The 21,275-nt window shown below is 31.8% G+C and overlaps 1 protein-coding gene across 1 annotated transcript; it reads right to left on the reverse strand.

Annotated features, from left to right (window-relative positions):
- Window positions 1-7,230: 7,230 nt before the first annotated feature.
- Window positions 7,231-15,151, reverse strand: LOC148605760 (uncharacterized). Its single transcript, XM_088549982.1, has 6 exons — window positions 14,983-15,151; window positions 13,453-13,624; window positions 11,968-12,092; window positions 11,113-11,214; window positions 10,677-10,694; window positions 7,231-9,113 (listed from the first exon to the last, which is right to left on the reverse strand). The coding sequence occupies exons 1-6, from the start codon at window positions 15,035-15,037 to the stop codon at window positions 8,611-8,613; spliced, it is 975 nt and encodes a 324-aa protein (XP_088406108.1). The 5' UTR covers window positions 15,038-15,151; the 3' UTR covers window positions 7,231-8,610.
- Between the last annotated feature and the right edge of the window lie 6,124 nt (window positions 15,152-21,275).

A 21,275-nucleotide genomic window follows, 5' to 3' on the forward strand; every position in this document is an offset into this window, starting at 1 on the left:
CACATCCACAAGCCCTTGAGAATTAGAAGCCACAAATATATTTTGACATTAAGTTTAACTTTAAGCATACAAAAATCAATATTGCAAACTGGAAAATCCAGATGGCACGAAAATATATCTTAACCGAACTATGATTTCTTGATTTGGCTTGATTTGGTTGATTTAAAGGGAAGTTAAATTGAAGTGCCGTTTTTTTTTTCTTTTTTTTTGTTTGTTTGCAAAAGTATGGAACTAAATACTGAAAGGACTATTGTCACATAAATATATAGCATATGCAGACCGATAAAGCTTTGTTTGTTCCGTTGGTTTTTCTACTGCATGAATCACCTTACCGTAGGCAGTATCTGAATTTAACATGGACTGATACTTATATTAATATATATATATGTATGAATCACATCAAGTCTGTTCTCAGTTTCATTGCCCTGAATATAATTTTTACCAGGTTACATAATTCTCTTATATTATCAGAACCCAATAACTGAATATATTTAAATATCAATGGCCTTCTGTAATAGTAAGGCTTCATAAAATCCTTTATAAACTGGGCATTTAAGAATATCTTCTGTATCATTTAAATTACAAAACGTACACATTCTATTAAAACTTAAAATGTGTTTTGAACATGAATAAACCAAACACTTATCTTATCCGAACAAATTCTCCAAACCAAAATGGTTTCATTGTATAACATAAAATCATCGGTTGAATATATAGACTTGAATTGATAAGTGAGTAGGACTCATTTTATGGTTGTTGACATCACAGTGAGATAGTGGGAGGTTGTATCAAAATTTAACACGCATTACTAATGTGTTACGTTAGTTGTTCATGAATTAACATTTATATACTGTACAAAACACATTACCCCATCCCCTTTTGCCATTCAAACCAATTCATTCGTTATTATATAGTTAGAAAAAAACATTAGGATGATTTCTAATGAGGAAATGTTCACAAAACGTACGAATATTGAGTCAATCAAATGAGGCAAAAGGCATTTTGAGCGAAAAAAAATAATGACATTTTACTTACCGCCTATATTACACTTTATTTACTTACCGCTTATATTTCGACTATCTCCATCGTAAATTCCACCCGCCTTTAGTTCCGGGCACTGATCGATCGCAGTTTCGATACAACGAGGACGTTTACTTTTCCAATGCATCGGTCAATGGTTTTCATTATTTGCTGGTATACCTTATATTTTTAAGTTTCTTTTCTATCGGTTTTTTTTCTTCATTTAAGGGGGTACCTAACATCCTCTCTTAAATTTATTTGGCTTTCTAAACTTTCTTGACATTTTATTCAGTATTTATTAATATTAAATTTAAGAATTTAAGGAGGTAGACCTAGGGTAAGGGACACAACCATTACAAATCATCGGAACGTTTGTATTCAGCATTTTACATCATTGTCATGTAAGCATCAAAGTAACTTAGATTTATTTCATTCTGTTTCAAATGAAAGCTTTATAGCCTTTGGTAAAATTGAATATGATACAAAAACATCACTGACTTCAAGAGTTATGTCCCTTACCCTAGGTTTACTTCCTTAAAAACCACTTGTTTCGTGCGAATAATTTCAATGAACATATAGTAGCTTCATCAATATTTTGATCGCTAAGATGCTTTGAGTTTGACATTAGAATGTCCCAAAATATAGTTTTCTGCAGAGTCTTCCCCTTAGATGTTGTTTTAAACCTTCAGGTAAATTTTAATTGATCATTTACCTTTTGAATGTATTTACAACGATGTTTTCTAGTCTAACTATACTATTAACATGATTCAAAATCAAAAGACATCACTACAGAAGTTTTTATGGTCGTCATCATTAACTCGTGGGTCGTTACGGTGTATCCATCTGCGCTACTGATTTGTTCAACGTGTAATAGTTTCCCTTTTCTCTTTTGACTAACCCGGACTTTACTTTTTATGAACAACTCGGCGGGTGTTTCTAGAAAAGCGGAGGACGGTTACCCTATCGGTGCATCTGTTTATGTTCTTTGTTGTTTATGTCTGTTTTCCATGTCCGTTCTTCGTCCCCGGGTTACATTCTTTTGATTACCGCTAGAACCTTAGTTCCCTTTATTACTCTTGGTATAACAAGTGTTACGCTTATTATTTCCTTAAAAGGTAAGAATTTTCAGCTAATGAAATAAATGAATTAAATTTGCTAACTATTGATGACGCCCACACCAGCATTGAGTCAAGCAGCAAATTATACCAATAAGTAAAAATTTATGATCGAAAAGTTTGCGAATAATGGGTAGTTCATACGGAATTTTACACTATTCTGGGACTGTTAAGTTCGCCGGAACATAAATATGAACAAATTTGTATGTATGGCACAATATATATTACTAAAAGTGGAAATGAATATGCTTAATATACGAATAACTACAAAAGACAAAAACCAAAACAAAAGACACAATACCAAGAAAAGACAAAAAATAAAACAAGACAAAACAAAACAAACCAAAGAAAAAAATACACAAAAAGCTAAAACAAACAAAAAAACAAAACAAAACAAAAACAAACAAAAAATATAACAAAACAAAACGAAGAAACAAAGGAAACAAAACAATAAGTCAATCATACAAATTCTTGTCACTATTATTTTTGCACAACATAAGATTTGCATATTAATTTTTTCCCTGTTATTTCATTAAATGTAAAACAGATGGTATGTGAATAGAATCAGAATAATTATATCTAATGTAAATAATACGTTAATCAATACATGTACATGATTATTCTATGTCTAGAGAGAAAGTTCGATGTGAAAACTTGCCTTAATTGTCATTGATTTATTAATTTTTAACCAGTTAATGAACTTTAAGCTAAATGCAGAGAACAAAATACAAATACCACATTCAACATAAAAACTACCAATAAATTTCTTCCTTGCCTTCAATTCTACTAAACTAAATTGTGCTTACTTTGTTCATGATAAAATAACACTATTTTTTGTGCATGCATTTATTTATGTTTACATCTTTGTGAGTATGTAATGCAAACATAAGATGGATTTCCAAATGCGGCAACACTTGTTTCCGGGTCAAAAGCATACATTGTGATACTTAGCACTTCTTTTTCCTGCTTCCCTAATTAGACTTTGTAAAAGTATACTTCCCCTCTCACTCATAGGGTTTGTAAGTCTCGTTCTAGTTTCAGTTTTCCTTCCGGAATTTTAGATGTAGAACGTATTGAAATCCGAAGGCCGGTCTGTATTTTATAGTTCACTTCCGGGAAATGAAAACGCTGTATCACTATGCAAAATCTTCTATTTCTATGCTTTTCTTAACATTTTTATTCAATAGAACTACATTTTTGTCATTTTTTATCAGTATTTTTTCACAAAAATATATTTTGCTTTTAACAGTGAATTCAATGCTATGTCAATGACGAATCTCTATGAATTTGAATGGGAGATGTGGACCCATTCTCATGAAATCACGGAGTCACGTGACGAGACTGACATACCCTATACTCACTAAGAAGATATAAATAATAACAATACATTTAAAAGAATCAATCAAAGAAATTTGAACAAGTAAAAATAAAAACAAACAATCAAACAAACGAAGACAAAAACAAAAAAACATTTACAGTAGACGGTACTAGACACATAATTTGAAAGACGAAATCATACTAAATGTCTACAATAAATCACTGAAAAACGGTAAAAGTCGGGCATTGATTTTTCCACTGAGAAATGTTGCAATACAATATTTATTGTATTGAAATGATTTACCATTCAGATATTGGTATCAAATGAGATTTTAAAATATATCGTCTGGAAGTGGAGTACATATTACCGACTAGTTATACTTGTATCTAATACTAAATCATGTGATATTTGTTTTTAATGCCCCATCGGAGACCAATGCCACATCATGGCATAAGGGTTGATTAAAAGTTGTATGTTACATTTTGCAAAACAAATCCGTAAAAGACCATGTATTAATATAAAGGTAACGAATTTTATAGCAACACGTGGTTTTCGTTTACAATATGTTGTTTATCGATATAAAGGATACATTCGTCAATACATCTACACATCATCACATGGTTATTACATAGTTTTCCTTTCCTCTTTCGTCTACCCATGACTTGAATTTTGATGAGCAACTCGACGGGTGTTTCTAGAAAAGCAGAAGACGCTGACCCTACCAATGCACCTGTCCATACTCCAGTTTTAGTTTCAAATTGCTCATTTACTTTTGTTACTGTGTATGTATTATTTTGGACATTATCTGTAAGAAATAAGAACTTATTTGATTTTCGACCTTTCCAGAAAATGCAACACAACATTCAATATTTGGACAAATCATTGAAAATGCCTTTTTTTTGACAGAATAGATGTTATTGAAGAATTGGCAATAATAACAATTTTGTCTATTGAAAAATAACATAAGTTTTCCATGTACATATTGTTTATTGCGCGAAGTGCAATAAACAAAATATGTATTGAACTGTCGAAAATTCTGTTTCAATATACAAGTATTTATTTGCATTGTCACCCAACGAAAAACATAAGATTTCAAGTTTGGAAATTCCTTCAAATACAATTTCAGCTTTTCTTTTTCAATAGTTGTTCCCAGTAGTTGGGAAGTTTCATGTGGAAAATAATGTAACAATTTATACATGGTAACACTTTATGTTATTTCCTTGTCTGGTTTGACACAAAATTTAGTGAGAATTAGTCAAAGTTTGTTCATCTAAATGCGAGAAAATATCGCTCCTTGTCTCTTATTCTGACAAAAATTGCTCAAATTTAGACAAGTCGGTAAAAAGCAGCAAGTCAGCAATACTTCAAACATCAAACACTTAAATGACAAGAAGAGTGACCGAAAACATCTTTATTCGTATGTTTATAGCAATTAATTTACTTAATATTTGTCTTTTTGCGTTGTGCACCTATGGTATATGAAACTTTATCAATAATCAATAAACCTTATCAAGTACGCATAGTTTTACGTTTGATATGTATTTAATGATACCCTGAATGATACCCCGGACTTGATTTTTTATGAGCATGTATCCATCAGCATCATGAAAACTGATTTATTCAACGGGTCATAGTTTTCCTTTCCTCGTTTGTCTACCCCGGACTTGACTTTTTATGAGCAACTCAGTGGGTGTTTCTAGAAAAGCAGAGGACGCTTACCCTACCGGTGCACCTGGTCCATGCTCCCAGTTTTTAGTGGAGTCCGAGTTGCTCATTTACTTTTGTTACTTTGTATGTTTGATTTTAGTTACTTTATGTTCTTTGTTGTGTATGTCTGTTTTCCATGTCTGGTCTTTGTCCCTGGATTACATTCTTTTGATTACCGCTATAACCTTGGTTTCCTTGATTACTCTGAACTATTTTTTGATTAGCAGGGAAAAACATAAATACAAACTCCCATCTATGTGGTTTGGCCGTACTTGTTGAGTTTCTTTTTTCTAATATTCATGTTAGCTCAAAGTAAAATGATTGTTGAAAGCTCTTGATTCATTATTGATATAATTCAGCATTCGACATTCGACGCAGGAATAGACACATGACATCATTATATCGGCGTTGTGTATAAATGTCAAGTGATCGCGTTTTCAGAAAACGATTTATTGAATTGATTTGCAAAAAAAAAAATGTATACAAAGCGGGATAACCCTGTCTGTGAAAGAGTTGACATAAAAATTCCTGTTATGTTGTCTTTGTTTTTCGATATAAGTATACAAGAATAAAATTTAAAGGGCGATAGCATACACACATCAACATTTGTCCAACTCAATTCAATATAGAACTGTTTTATAATATGCCATTATCGTTCTCCTCATATCATGACTCTTATGATAAATCTTGTCCAGGACCGAGTGAGTTAGATCTTTTCTGTAACAACTTGTATGATATCTTAGCAGGAACATCGAGAGAATAAAAGACTAAAAGACATGAAGACAGTGATAGCGAGACAAAAATGAACACGATGTGAGACAGTTCTTTAGAAGGAAGGAATACAACGGTAGATCAAATAAAAGACGGAAACCAGGGAGTGGAAAAAGGAGTAAAATAAAACGTGTCAATGGAAATGGCGGAAGAAAATGTAACATGGGGCGTCAGAAATAAATTGCAGCAACATATTCATAAAAAAAGAACCCGAACCCAAAGGGGGTGACAAATAAAGCACATTTATGGTTGTACATGAAATTCTTTCAGGCGTGTAGCTGCCTTTAGGCAAAAAAGCTTTTGCCTGCACTTAATTTTGCCTTTTTTTTTTATATAAAATACACCCTGGAGAGGCATAAATGATGCTCTAAAACGCTATCTCCGCGGAGCTTCGAGGGTGGGGGGCTTAAGCGGCCCCAGACCCCCTGCCGCAATTTTGCCTACACTTCAATTTGGCCTCAGCTACGCGCCTGTCTTTGTATCACACCTAGAAAGGTTCTTTAAAAACACCATTATTTGATAAAGTTATTTCATTATTTTCATACTGACAAACTTTTGATAAAATTATTGCATAGACAAAATGAGGTTCCTGACAGAATTATCTGCTCTTTTAATTTTCATTCACACTGTTTTTTTTTCTATATTTTTACGTTTTATCAATATTTTATTTGCATTTGGTTCCTTTTTACCTTTTAAACGAAGCTTTTGTTCACTAATTCATTATTCTTATGTACGTTTAATTTGGTCCACTTCATATCATATATTATTTTTACGAACATGTTTAGTTTGGCATTATGTACTTAAAAAACGGAAAAGGAAAAACCATGGTAAAACGCAACAATTGAAATATCGCATAACCTGTATAAAAATAATGAATACTTACAGAGAAATCTCTAGAACTTCTTCAGCAAGTGAAAAAAACTACACGATTTGTAAAATAGACAACCTTCGTGAATCTAATGAGGAAGAAATTTTATCAACATATAAATCGCGGAAGTGATAATCATTTTTATAATTAATAATCTGAAAAAAGTGCTGAAAGCTGATTGGATAATATATTTGCAAAATTCATAATGGTATTTGCTAATGAATATAAAACAATAACTATTATTGCCATAGTTTAAGTTTTTTTTTGCCACTAATTATAGTTTTGGTACAATTTTTGTTGTTGTTAATATCGCACTCCAGATAACTGTCAAAAATTGATGTTCTTTTTTGGTGGTAATTCGGATAAACGATCACATATATTTGGTCTTATTGTGAGTACATTCGGTTGGCATCAAGATGTCAAAACATGAATATGATAACATTGATTTATTGTGAATTTAACACAATGATATTTTTTGGACATGAAATAAAGATAAAGCTGTAGAAATAGAAAAAAAAAGAAATCTAAATATAAATAAGAAACGAACGAGTAATCAAGGGAACCAAGGTTATAGCGGTAATCAAAGAGTAATCAAGGGAACCAAGGTTATAGCGGTAATCAAAGAGTAATCAAGGCAATCAAGGTTATAGCGGTAATCAAAAGAATGTAATATGTAAAACAGCATATTTTCTAAACTTTTCTTACTTTTATATTTACTACACGTAAGTACGTCTTTATCAAATTAGACAGAAAGTGAAACATGCATGTCAAGAACCCACAGAATTAACACTTTTCGTTTCTTACTCAGAAACTAACCAATCTTAGTTTGTCATTAACTGTTGCATTTTTGAAATGTAAATTATACTATTGTTACATAAAAAAGTTTATGTATACTGAGAAAGGATCGTTTCTTTGGCAGGTTTTTAAACCTTGTATCACCCAAACTATTTGAAAGATCTACAATTATATGGCTTAGGAGTAAACTGTTCATCGTTAATACCAAAGAGAAAGTTCGGTTATAGCTAATTTTGGCCTCAAAATATGAAACTGTTCAAAATAAAGATTATTATCGTTTTGTATACATCAGCTAGTTCCATAAGATTAAGGCCAAAACAGAAAAGCATCTCGTCATTGTTGCACAAACAAAATTGTCTTAATAATGAAAAATCCATAAAATCTCAATATTTCAGCATATTTTTGACGGTGTTTGTGAAAAACAAATGGGGCAGCATACATGTTAATTCTTGATCTTTATATAAATTGTGTAGTATTGAAAGATACAACATATATGTCAGTATTTTGGATAAACACGGATGCGGCCACTTTGGTTTTACGCAAAAACCATCGAAAAATATGTGCAAAAAATGCAATGAACTTGGAGATTTCACTATTATGTGTTACTTTTGATTGGTGGTAGGTCAAAGACATTCATGATATCGTCAAACTGGCAGAGATGTATTTACTACAACCATTATCCTTTCAAATAAACTAACAAGTATAGACAAAAACAAATCTTTCAAAAATGTTGAATACTGGGGCCAAAATAGGGCCTTTCCGAACCTGCTCCTTTATTTCTTACACATAATGATGATAATTAGGCAGCGAGATATTACTTTATAAGGTAAAGGGTTTCTTCACTACCTGACCTTTTGGGAGACTGGTACTAGTATGTAGACTAATACTACATTTTTCAAGATCAATAAAGTAATCAGAAACAACACCGATAAGAATTAAAGAAAAATGCATTAATATTGAAAAAGGTTTGGATCACAAAAAAAAAAAAACAACAACATATATTCTTATTTTTGTCCTCATTTATCGTCAGATTGTTCTTCAGGACATGCGACACGAATGGCTTCTTCTAGCTTTTTATTACATTTTCCTTTTCTTTTCCTTTCACCACTATTTCCATTTTCCCCGCTGTCTTTCCTTTCGGTGCTGTCTTGCTTTACATGCCCTTTCTTCTTTCCTTTTCCTTTATGTTTTCCACGAGCTAATTTCATTTCTAGTACCGCTTTTTCTATATCCGTATATCGTCTCAAAAGAGCTATAAGACTTCGTACATCATCATCGTCATCATTGTCATCGTCGTCTCTTCCATTCAAAATGTCTATCAACCTTGTACAAAAAGCTTTTAACTCATCGTTTTCGTTTTCTTCTTTATTTTCATTTTCTTTAACTAAGCTTCCTACTGATTGAAGTTGAATAATGGGACTGGCAATATCGTTTGTCTTGCAAATTTTATCAAATGAGCTGGTTGCTTCCGATTGGCAAACTTCTGGTATGTTGCATTCCAGTATCATTTTAGATTGCGCTAAGGAGCAAACAAAATCAAATGTCATAATTACATGTAGTAATATAAAATACCAAAATACACTCTGACATAAATTTGAGTATGCTGTACACATGTTTCATGGTAAACCTCTCACTAGCAGCTTTATAACCAAATGGTGAAATATCAGAAATTTCATTTTTTTTCTTTAAATTTTTTTTCTGTAGAAGGAGTTATCAAGGGAACCAAGGTTATAGCGGTAATCAAAAGAATGTTATCCAGGGACAAAGACCAGACATGGAAAACAGACATACACAACAAAGAACATAAAGTAACTAAAATCATACATACAAACTAACAAAAGCCAATGAGCAACTCGGACTCCACTAAAAACTGGGAGCATGGACCAGGTGCACCGGTAGGGTAAGCGTCCTCTGCTTTTCTAGAAACACCCGTCGAGTTGCTCATAAAAAGTCACGTCCGGGGTAGACAATCGAGGAAAGAAAAACTATGACCCGTTGAATAAATCAGTTTTCATGGTGCGGAAGGATATACCATAACGATCCACGAGTTCATGATGACGACCATAAAACTTCTGTACTGATGACTTCAATCTTGTAGCAACATAACCCTGTTCCAGAGGCCTATTTGGTAGAGTTCTAGCGCGATACAAAAAGTCTGCGTAGTTTCGGCAAGCTCTGACATAACGTATGAGTTATGATATGAACACTCCATACGCAGGTGCTGAAGGGATGTTGCCACAACAATTGTTCACTTGTACGTCAGTTTTATTGGTTGAGGTTCACAAAACCATAATTTTCGATATTGTCACATTGGTGACGCTTGCACGATGTCTCCTTACTGACGATTCGATATTGCCTCATTTGTGAGGCTTCGGCAATTTTGGCCGATATTACATTTTAAACAAAACAGAGAAATAATCTACTATAGTTCTTCAATTGTGTAAACTACTTGTTACAACATAAACCATTATCTTATTCCATATGTCGTTTAATGAATATGGATTTTTTTTTATAATTATACAATTCTTAGTCACATTTTTCCAAATTCAAGACCATCAAATATCGTTATTAAAATAAAATGAAAATGAAATGAAGTAAATACGTTGAAACAGATGAACGCATAGACCCTTTTACTTATAAAAAGAGGAGGTTCCACAATCAAGAACTATTACAACCGTTTCTTTTTCTGGAATCAATTGTTCTTATTGATTTGGATTTTTTATATAGGAAACACCCATTTGCTTTTTTATATTCTTTAATCTGCTTAACAAAGCCAAATACATTTGCCACAATGTGAAACTGCATGACAAGATTAAAGGGCAGACTTTTGTCGAAATAATTGACAGACCACCCTGATGGCAGACGACAACGAACAATTAATCCTCTATGTTTTCGGAAACCACTTTGTGACGTAGTATGTATGTAGAAAAAGGGACTCCGTGACAGAGAAAACAATAATTCGTTTTGAGTGACCACAACTTATATAGACAATATATGTTTTATTAAAATTGTTTATGTTAAAGAAATAAACTTAGTTATTTTAACTCTTAAAGAATAATTAATTTACGAAACATCTACTTACGCTCGGTACCGGATGTTGCTGAAAAGTAATATTGAAAAAAAAATCATTGAAACATATATGATGTCCAATACAAGTGTTTATAGATCTATGCTTTCAATATCAAGCTTTGAGGTTATGAAATACTGTGTCTTATTTAGCTTGTTCTGTAAGGCTATTCATTTGAGACAATGTTTTTTTTTATATCTAATAACGATTTTGTGAAAGTCTTAAATGTTGGTTTGCTTCAAATGTATAATTAGTAGATCCATTTGGTTTTAAAAGATGGACATATACAGGAAGACGATATAAAGATATAAATACAAGGCCACGTATTAAAAGAGAAGGATTAGAATTGAACAAATTTAACATGCTTTTAAGGTGAAGGTTTTAACGTATGATTGCAAAAACCACTTGATCAAACAAAAACAAAACAGTTATGTAATAGTGTCTTTCGTACCTTCAGTCGACACCAACGACAAGACAGGCTTGTCATCTAAACTCTGCAATCTACAAATGTCGCATATTTTGGGCTCCGAAGAATATCCAGTCCATCTTATGGCTATAATTTATACAAAAAAATGTTAAAGTAAAAGTTAAAACCAGATATTATAATTATGTGTAATCATATGCTAATAATGAACATCTCAACAATTTTATTTAATGTCCTAGGTCGAATATTTCATGCACGAGAACCTTTGATTAATCAAACATCATCTTCCTTTCTCTGGTCCGCCTTCCTGATCTGTGATAGCTTACAGAAAAAAAAAATATCGATTAACTGATGGGACTTTATTGACGTGTGGCAGATATTTCATACATTTCAAAACGAGAGCAATTGACCAGTTAAATTGACCCTGAGTTGTACTAGACCGTCATGTTGAGCCGGGTCTTTATTATACTAGCTCATAGAAACAACAGCACGCAGGTAGGGTTACCATTCCAATCGGACCCATTACTCTGACTCTGAGCTATCCAGTCGTCACTCTCTCCTTCAACACGGCTATTTGGTGAAGAAGCAGTACTGACTATCAATTATAAAGACTTTTGTGTGACTCGACCGGGGATCGAATCAACGAACCTCTGGCGAGCACGAAAAAATATAAGTAAGAATGTGTAATACTCTAATCGGGAAAGAAATTTTGACTCCGAGCTTATCAGTCGTAGGTCCTACACATCAGGTCTACAACCGCACGCGCTTTAAGGGAACACTCTTCTACTAAATTATGATCTCTATAACTAAACACAACTTACTTTTTACAAAAAAAATATTTGGAATATATATATTTCGTATAAACATGTAAAAACTCCTTACCGTTTTTCTCCTTGCCAAAAGTAGCAATTTGAAGGTATTCATCGCTGAAGTCCTTGTCCAAAATCTTGATACACGTATAGACATTACTTGATTGAAATTCATTGTTTAAGTATGAATTTTCTGACCTACAAAAATGATTGACATTTTTTTAAAATTAGTAATAAGACCTTGACGCCGTAAGCTCCTGGTATAATGGTATATAACTTTTATTACACTTTGTGCCGTTTACCCATATCACACGGCCCATTATATATAGAACATGTTTATTCCTCATTGAAATATCCTAGTTTCCCATTGCCTCTTATAGTATTATATTACAACACTTTAACAAAAATGATACACATCCTGCGACAACTGTGTTTACTTAAACTTGACTTTTTTAAACATTCTTAATTCCAATCCCCTGTACAAAACCCATGATTTCAATCACGTCCATATGCCATAGACCATGACGATTACACAAAACATTTACTACAGATTCCAGTATTGCAGCATTTTTAAATATATATCAATAAGGAAGAAACACTAACATTTTTGGATTATCATGTTTAGGTACTAATAATAGAAAAACTAATAAAATAAAAAAGTGATTTCGTTCTAAATATATTTTTTTATCTTAAAAAAAAAAAAAACCAATATTACATATTCATATAAAACTTTTTATATATAAAACAATATAATATTTCACTGGTTCTTAACTATATTCAGATTTGTACTTTTTAGAAAATCATTCATTTATCTACCAATAAAATCAACCAAATGAAACCACATCAAGAACGATAACTCATGCAAAGTGCCAATATCATATACAATCTATATTTTTTTTTATCTCAAAAAGCGCAACAACCATATGAAAAACTAAGACTGGTTATGTGCTCAGTAACTGTTTCTGAGTAAGGAATAAAACTGAATGCGGTGGGTTTTTGACATTCTCGAAACTTATAAAGACTGCTATATAAAAGGTATCGGTAGATTTTAGTGTTGTTCAATGTTCGGGTTATAATACAAAATCTTTTCTTTAACGGTTTATATATTTGAAAAAAAATATATACAAATAGAAATATCAAGAGTAATATTTCGCACGAGAATGCTGATCACTGTAATACAAGACAGTCCTCCAAAAAAGGCAAGTTTCGATTTCTTCATGTAACAAAATGAAGAAGTATTCACGTTTTCCTGAAAGTCATCTTCCCACAAAATTATCTACTATGACAATTTCTTGCACAGAGGGCTTAATTAATAGTTCGACGCTCTAACACATCTGCAACACTAAGTACTAACTTCAGCTAATTTATGCAAATGAGTATGACAACAGGAATACATTTGTGGATTTGTAATATATTTGCTCATGACTGATGATTTTATAACATTCTGTGTAGCAGTCTTTAACCCTTGAAGAAGTGATAAGTCTACGTACTTAATCAGCAAGAGGTTATACGTTTGCGGCAGACTTCACTCCCTTGTTTCACAGAACATTATACTCACTTGTAAACCCGAAATCCACCTTCATCTTTTACGCATTGAAAGTCTTTGATTTGTGTACCGTATACAAAAAACGGGTTTGTTGTGAATCCATTTTCCGTAAATTGTATATTTGTAGTTCCATCGCTCCAGTCTTTTTTTAGGTTTTCATCAAGAGCAGTGCACTGTAAATTTCCTGCAATAATCACAAATTACATGGAGAATATGCGGGAAAAACATGACGCTTATGCAGTGAAACCTACCTTAACAGAATTCTTAATAAACCGAAAACCTGTCTAAACCAGACATGTTTAAGGTAGATCACACCTATTACACGGAACTTTTTTTTCTTCCATCTTGTTAAATGATACATACATATTTTCTATTGACTGATAGTGTTTAAAGTGATGCCAAAATAATTTATGTAAATAATTTCAAATGATTTTTTTTTACATAAAGAATATAATGATTAAAATTAAAAACATTATTCGTAGAAAACTTCTTTCAAGAAGATAATTGGCGGAGAAATTCTTTCTATGGGGAGTTGATTGTCGGCAAAGCGTGTTCTATTGAAAATTATAGGGAATTTCAATTCTTTTTTAATATTGAAAGAAAAAGAGTTCAGTCAACCCCAATTTTTGTTTTGAAATATAGTTAAGTGTTCTATGAATAAAGTAAAAAGAAATTTGATCTTCCAGTCTTCCAGTTTTTAGTAGTTTGCGAAACATTGAAAATTCCTACAGAATCCCTATAAAATGTAGTAAAATCTCAAAATCAAGTTCGGAGATATATGTTTTTACATTAAATTCTTAAATATGTTTATTAAGGGTCATTTCTGGAAAAAAAAACTAGGAAAATGTATCTACTAGAAATATAAGGTATGTTCTACCTTAAAGATTATTTATATCAGTTTAGAATTTAATATTTTTAACCTCAGTAAATTGAGAACCTTTCTAAACTGTACTATTTTGTTAAGTTTAAAAGAATTTCGGTTTGTGCGGTTCGGTCGAGATGCACCACACATGTATTTCCCATCATTTAACCATTTCATGGAAGATCATTAAAGCTCACGTATTAAATAAACGGGCGGCAGAATATTTGAAAGTTACTTTGATCAAGTGAATGATAAATTAAGCTGAATTATAAATTTATTAAATTCAAGAGATATTTCAGTCTATAACATTTGCAATACAGACAGATACAGGTATAGAACCCAAACATCAATTAAAACTGTTTACTCAAAACTGTACTCAGTTTTCAGGTTATATGGTAATGGACTCGGTTTAACATTAGGCAAATAATAAATACTATTTTATTATTAGTCCGCAAACATATATAGAGTTCGCTAGACAGAAGTTTAAAATGTCCCTCTATTTCGAAGCAAATTGAAGTATATTTTGAACTTAGATATATAAACTTCATATAAAAAAAATAAGTTTAAAGTAAACAAATGCACTCAGTAAAAAACAAAAACAACTAATAAAGTACACTTTCCTAAAACTAACGAGAGCACAAATTAAGATTTACAATACGTTTATGCATAAAAATACATACCGTTGACAACGTGTAAAATCACAAAAATTAATGCTATCCACATCTTGACCATCATAGCATCTGATTCCAACGAAGAAAATACTAAGATTTATTTATTTTAATTTCATATAAACCGATTAAAGGTGGTCTACGATTAATGCAAATCGCAAATGTTGACAAATAAATCTACATATGTTCCCTTCATGGATTTATGACTATATACAGAACTCATATGATAAATAAAAGACTTAAAATTTTGTCCTATCGTCACTATGTTACGGTCCATGACCTGCACCTAAGTTTCATCAACTGTTAAGATTAGTTGAAAGTCTGTGATTTTACCCTTCTAAGTAATGATTTTTTTTCAAAGCGTAATTGAATTATAATTACGTGATATATTTTACAATTAGATACGACATTCACGACTCCTAAGAAGAACAAATCTATTAAATGTAGCCAAATCAAAGTAAACAATCCCTTGCAGCTCCATAAACTGACCCAGTACGAAAAATTTTAGTAAGTTGGTATGGGTTTTGTTTTTGTGAATTGAGTTAGCCTTTGAAGATTGCTATCATGGTAAAATTAATCCCATGACTTTTCTTATTGTGAAGATGACAGCTTCACCTTGAAGTTATAAAAAATAAAAAAAAATAAGTTTGTCTTAATTATAGAGTAATAGTTTTCCTTCCCTCATTTGTCTACCCCGGACTTGACTTTTTATGAGCAACTCGGCGGGTGCTTCTAGAAAAGCCGAGGACGCTTACCCTACCGGTGCACCTGGTCCATGCTCCCAGTTTTTAGTGGAGTCCGAGTTGCTCATTTACTTTTGTTACTTTGTATGTATGATTTTAGTTACTTTCTGTTCTTTGTTGTGTATGTCTGTTTTCCATATCTGGTCTTTGTCCCTGGATTACATTCTTTTGATTACCGCTATAACCTTGGTTCCCTTGATTACTCTTAATAACAGCACAACCGCATAGATAGGCAAAACTAAAGACAACAGCCAAAAGGAATATCAAAAGTTCATTTAACAAATTACTTTTTAATTCACTTCATTCAAGGAAATATAGTTTTTTTTATGTACTAATGCGCAACCATTTCACCATTTTGTAAAAACTCGCTAGAACAAAATTAACACAATATACATGATTAGTCAAGCAAGATAGCCAATTTATTAACTAAGTATACAAATAAACTAAGAATCTCCAAATTGTCAAAAAAAGAAAAAAATGCACCAAATGTCAATCAAACAATAGCAGCTTATGATTTCAACACATAATTTACGAAACAGAAAAAAATCAAAAACAAAAACAAAACTAAGCAAAACAATGAAAAATAAAATATCTTGTCAAAATTTCAAAACTAAACCGTACAATTATAAACATAAAGTATAACTTAAATGTAGCATGTACTGCGATTGGTCACCGCCCTTCGACGAACGTTAACGTATCACCGCCGGTATTTACATTGTATACCACGGTCTACTCGACTAACGCAACAAAATTTATCCGCTAAATCGTACACAAAATATATTGACAATGATAAGGAAAACACAGAAAAGTCGGACACAACTGTAATGGTCTAGGCTTTATGCGGGCATTTGCGATGAAAATGGTTGGTTAAACCAAAATTTTATAGCATGCTAAACCTACCGCTCAAATTACGGTATTTTGTAGTATACATGTAAACAGACAGCATAAAATCGCTACAATGTGAAGTTGGTTAAATAAAATAAAACTTACTCATAGATGATCACAACAACAACTTGAATACTATTTTGTAAATGTTCATTGTAAATGATAATGTAATGCAAAAAACGTAACAGGTCAGGTGTCAATTTCACAAAAAGTCGTAAGTGTAAAACTGATCGTAAGTCATGATGCTATTTTTTTGTTATGACGTCATTACATACGATCAACTTTACACTAATGACTTTTTTTGTGAAATTGATGTGTAATTCCTATCAATGTATATGTGCATATGTTAAGCCAATTTAATAAGTCCCTAAAATACTTAGGCTTCAGGTACTACATAACACATTGTAGGATTTCTCTTTGCTTCATTTGGCTTCGGGTTTCAATTTATTTGGTACAAGTTCTTTTTTGTAGACTACTAGTATTGTCTTCATATGTATTTGAGAAAGTTGCTGATGAGAAGGTTACGTCTTTCAACAGGTGCGAGGAAAGTTCATAAATATTTAACAAATACGATGTATGGTATCATAGTAGGAAGATTGAGTATCCCATTCTTTCTAAGTAAACCCCTCCCTCAAACGTGTGTTTACCAAATCCGCTTATCTGTGTATGAACTAAAAATAACATATAATATAAAAGCACATTTTGCATGCAAGGTATACTAGTACCAAATTGTCAAACAAAGTTGTTTTTGCAATGTAAATCGAATACATAATCAAGTACCGTAAATGCTTGTAAATTAGTCATCATGAAGTCAATATGACATCTAGTAAATAATTTCTTTATATATACATGTTTTTCTATTAAAATATCCACATGAGTCTTATTCACCTTATAAATAAAAAACATAATAAATCCTACAATTTAGATGCAAAGTTTGTGCCAACTGTTGGTAATCCATTGACATATTTACACAGATAAGTAACTCTTAATTCAAATCCGAGAGACTGCACTTTAAACTGGAGATTGATTATTTATCAAAAAAAATCTAAAGATTTTCCTCTTTCTTATCTTTTGGATTACATTCAACAAAAAACTTGCTTACGTTAAATTTGTTCAATAGGGTGTTGGCAGCTGTTTTTATTCGGACTAAATGAGTGCTGACATCTGTATTTTTTATTCAATCTCACTCTTTGCACCCATTCACTTCGTAATATTGAATGAATTGTATCGTTGATCGAAGGTAGATATTTTCCATACTTCGACAATTTTGTTTATCGAATATATGTAACTCATCTTTTAAAAAAAATATCTTACTAAGTTCCTTACAGGACTTTACCAGACATGACGTTCTACAAGAGACAAATAATTGTCTATTGTCTTTATATACATTGAAAGTATATGGGAAGTCGAAACCACTAATCAGCATACACTAATAGCAATTCAGCTGATGTTCAGACATCAATGTGAGACATCTAGTTTTTTTTTTTTGGCTTTCCGATCATTGAAACTTAAGGAGGTAGACCCAGGATAAGAGACACAACTCCTAAAAGTCATTGGTACGTTTGTATTCAGCAGTTTACGTCAATCTCGTGTAAGCATCAAAGTAACTTTGACTGATTTTATTCTGTTTCAAATGAAAGCTTGATAGGCGTTGGTGAAATTGAATATGATACAAACATATCACTGATTTAAAGAGTTGTGTCCCTTAACCTAGGTCTACCTTTTTAAAACACATGTCGTCGGTTTGCACTTAACGTGCTAATACAAAGCTTGAATACATCATAGGGAAAGGTTTATAACCCTTTAACCCTTTAGAGAATACTTTGCATATAGTGATCACTATCGAAAAAAGCTGAAAGCCCTTGAGAAAGAGTATTAAAGGAAACCAAGACTCTAGCGGAAATAAAAAAAAATGTAATCCAGGGACAAGGCCCAGATATGAACAACGGACAAACACAACAAAGAACATAAATAACTATAACAATGCATGTTTTTGCAAAGTAACAAAAGTAAATGATCAACTCGGACTCCACTAAAAACTGGGAGCGTGGACCAGGTGCACCGGTAGGTAAGGCGTCCTCGGTAAATTAGAACTGACTCCGTCGCCAATATTTTAATCAATTCCCTCGCATTCCGCTATGGCATTTCGGCGTATCAGTCAGTACCATTCTCCTATGGTATTATAACAGAATTATTTCATTCAATTAGAAATGCTGATACATTACATTATGAACTTTATTTCATATTAACGTTTACATTCTACTTGCATTGCATTTTCCGTGACATTTTTATACTTTTTGGTTGAAATTCATTATCGCATTTAGATTGAATGTGTATATCACAAAACATTGATACACTTTTTTTCCAGTTAATATGAGTTTTTATGGACCAAATATTGTCCTCAGTCATCGGTTTCTTTTAATATAATTTGTTTTTAGTCCAAAAAATCGTTTATAGATTAAAGGTTATTGCGAAAGTATTATTGTTCTTGATATACCAATTTTCATTGTTTTGTTGGATTGGCAAAACATTTGTATCATTATTTATTTTCATTGAATTTTCGAATCTTCCAATTCAAAAGTCTTAGAAATAATGTTAACCCTTTAAACAACAAAAAATGGAACCTACGAATATACGTAGTTTCACAGTACTTTGATTTATTCCAATCTCGTTAATCCTTTCTTATCATTTATGGAGTTACTCTCTTGAATGGATTAAACTTCTTGCCCTAAACAATTAATTTCTACTGTCCTTCAATTAAAAGATTATAGGAACAAAAACAAGGCGTATACTGATAAAGGAAAGACTCTGGGTGATCGAGCATTAGTATTTCGGTTTTACTTACAATCACGGACCATTCAACACAATTGAACAAAAACATGCCGAAATAAAGTTTAAGGTCAATCAAGTTTTCCTTAATCTTCGGCCAAAAATATGCGGTAAAAACAAGATCGTGATTATATGGAAATGAAAAGAATTTTTAACAGTGCTAAATACAGGAATTAGCCTTATATATATATTTTTTTTATCAAAAATTGTATACCCCTGACGAAAACCTTTGTGTTTGAAAAAATTAGAAGTGTGTTATTTGTTATTAATGACGGAACCAGAGGTTAGGAAAATAAAATAAACAATGTCACTCTTTTATAAAAATATACATTTCCTGAATTGATAATATAACGTAATTTTGCTATTTATGGCAAAATATGCAGCTTTTGATTCACTATACCAAACGACGCGTATCAAACACAGTAAATGCTATGCTAATATCGAATTATTTCAAGCACAGCAAAAATATTTAAGCACAGAAAAAGATAAAAAAAAAAAAAAAAAAAAAAAAAAAAAAAACTTCATTTATTTGCGAAGATCACACCAAACACCTAAACACTAGACATATCTTTCACGATAAGGATCTTTGGTTTTCTTCTTGTTCATCCTTCTTTTTACAAAGTAGATACTTCGAATCGGTGTTATATACCGGTAGTTGTAAAATGTAACGAAAAACAGTGTAGGTAATGATAGGACATGTTCCGTTTGCGAAGCAGGACGTACTCACCTCTTCACAAAATATGATGTCACTCCCGTTATTATTTTTTTTATTTTTGTTTCTGTTTGTTTGTTTTTTTGGGGGGAGTAATATTATTATTTTACATCTTGTTTTTTTTTTTCTCATCCTCATTTTTATATGTAATCTATTTTAGTGGTTCGCTAAATCACCTTTGTTTCCTGTTTTCACGTTACGGCCATGTTTTTGGATTTTGACGTATTTGAATCATCCCACTGTTCATGCTTCTGTATTTTCTTGTCGATATTTAGAAAAAAGAATTCGTTCATTATAGCATCGTAAATCTACAAGTAACCATTCCACAATTGACGGATCAGTTTTTTTGTACAAGTACAAACACGTCTTTTTTTTACGACAGTTGTAGTAAAGATATTTGTATGGAATTTGTAAATTTTGGGCTATTAACTATCGTTTCGACGGACCCAATGTAGCTTTATAGCGACGCTTCCAAATCTTTGAATTGGAACAAAAATTATTCAAAGGGTAAAATTTTATCTAGCGGATCATTGGTGTTTGAGTCACGCTAAAAATTATTATTCCATAGCAAAATCAAGCATAGTTTGGATATGGCAATTTATTTGAAAAACACTTCTTTTACGTGCATGATCATTTCTGATGTATGTCAGATTATTGGCGAAATGGGCAATGGTTTTCTTTATGCGGTCTTCAAGTGGTGATATTTGAGGGCGAATTTGTAGCATGTGTTGGAAAAATATCAATTATATCCTGTAAAAGAAATTATTGATATTTTTTTCAACAAGAGGACAGATAATTTGAAATATTTTGCTAATTTCATTTAAATGTTATCAAAAATTAGAAAAAGTGATATTTTGACCAATAAACAACCCTTTGAGTGAATTTAAAATAACCAGTAATTAATTACAAGTATTATATATGCATAGGAAACCAGTAGTTCATAAGGCAACACTGTTTCTCTCTTGTGTATTTATGAAGTCCTCATAACGGTTATCACTACGAATTTATCTTCTGTCTACAAAAGCAATGAGAGCTAGGCCAATTTTAGTGTGACAGGAATTTATATAATAATACCGACTAGTTTCGTATTTTAACAAAAAGCAAAATGTTCCCCCTATTAAAAGCTCACATCGTCA

The sequence above is a fragment of the Perna viridis genome, chromosome 10 (genome assembly GCF_037379345.1).
Source record: "Perna viridis isolate PV_CMFRI_1.1 ecotype Kerala chromosome 10, ASM3737934v1, whole genome shotgun sequence".
NCBI lineage: Eukaryota > Metazoa > Mollusca > Bivalvia > Mytilida > Mytilidae > Perna > Perna viridis.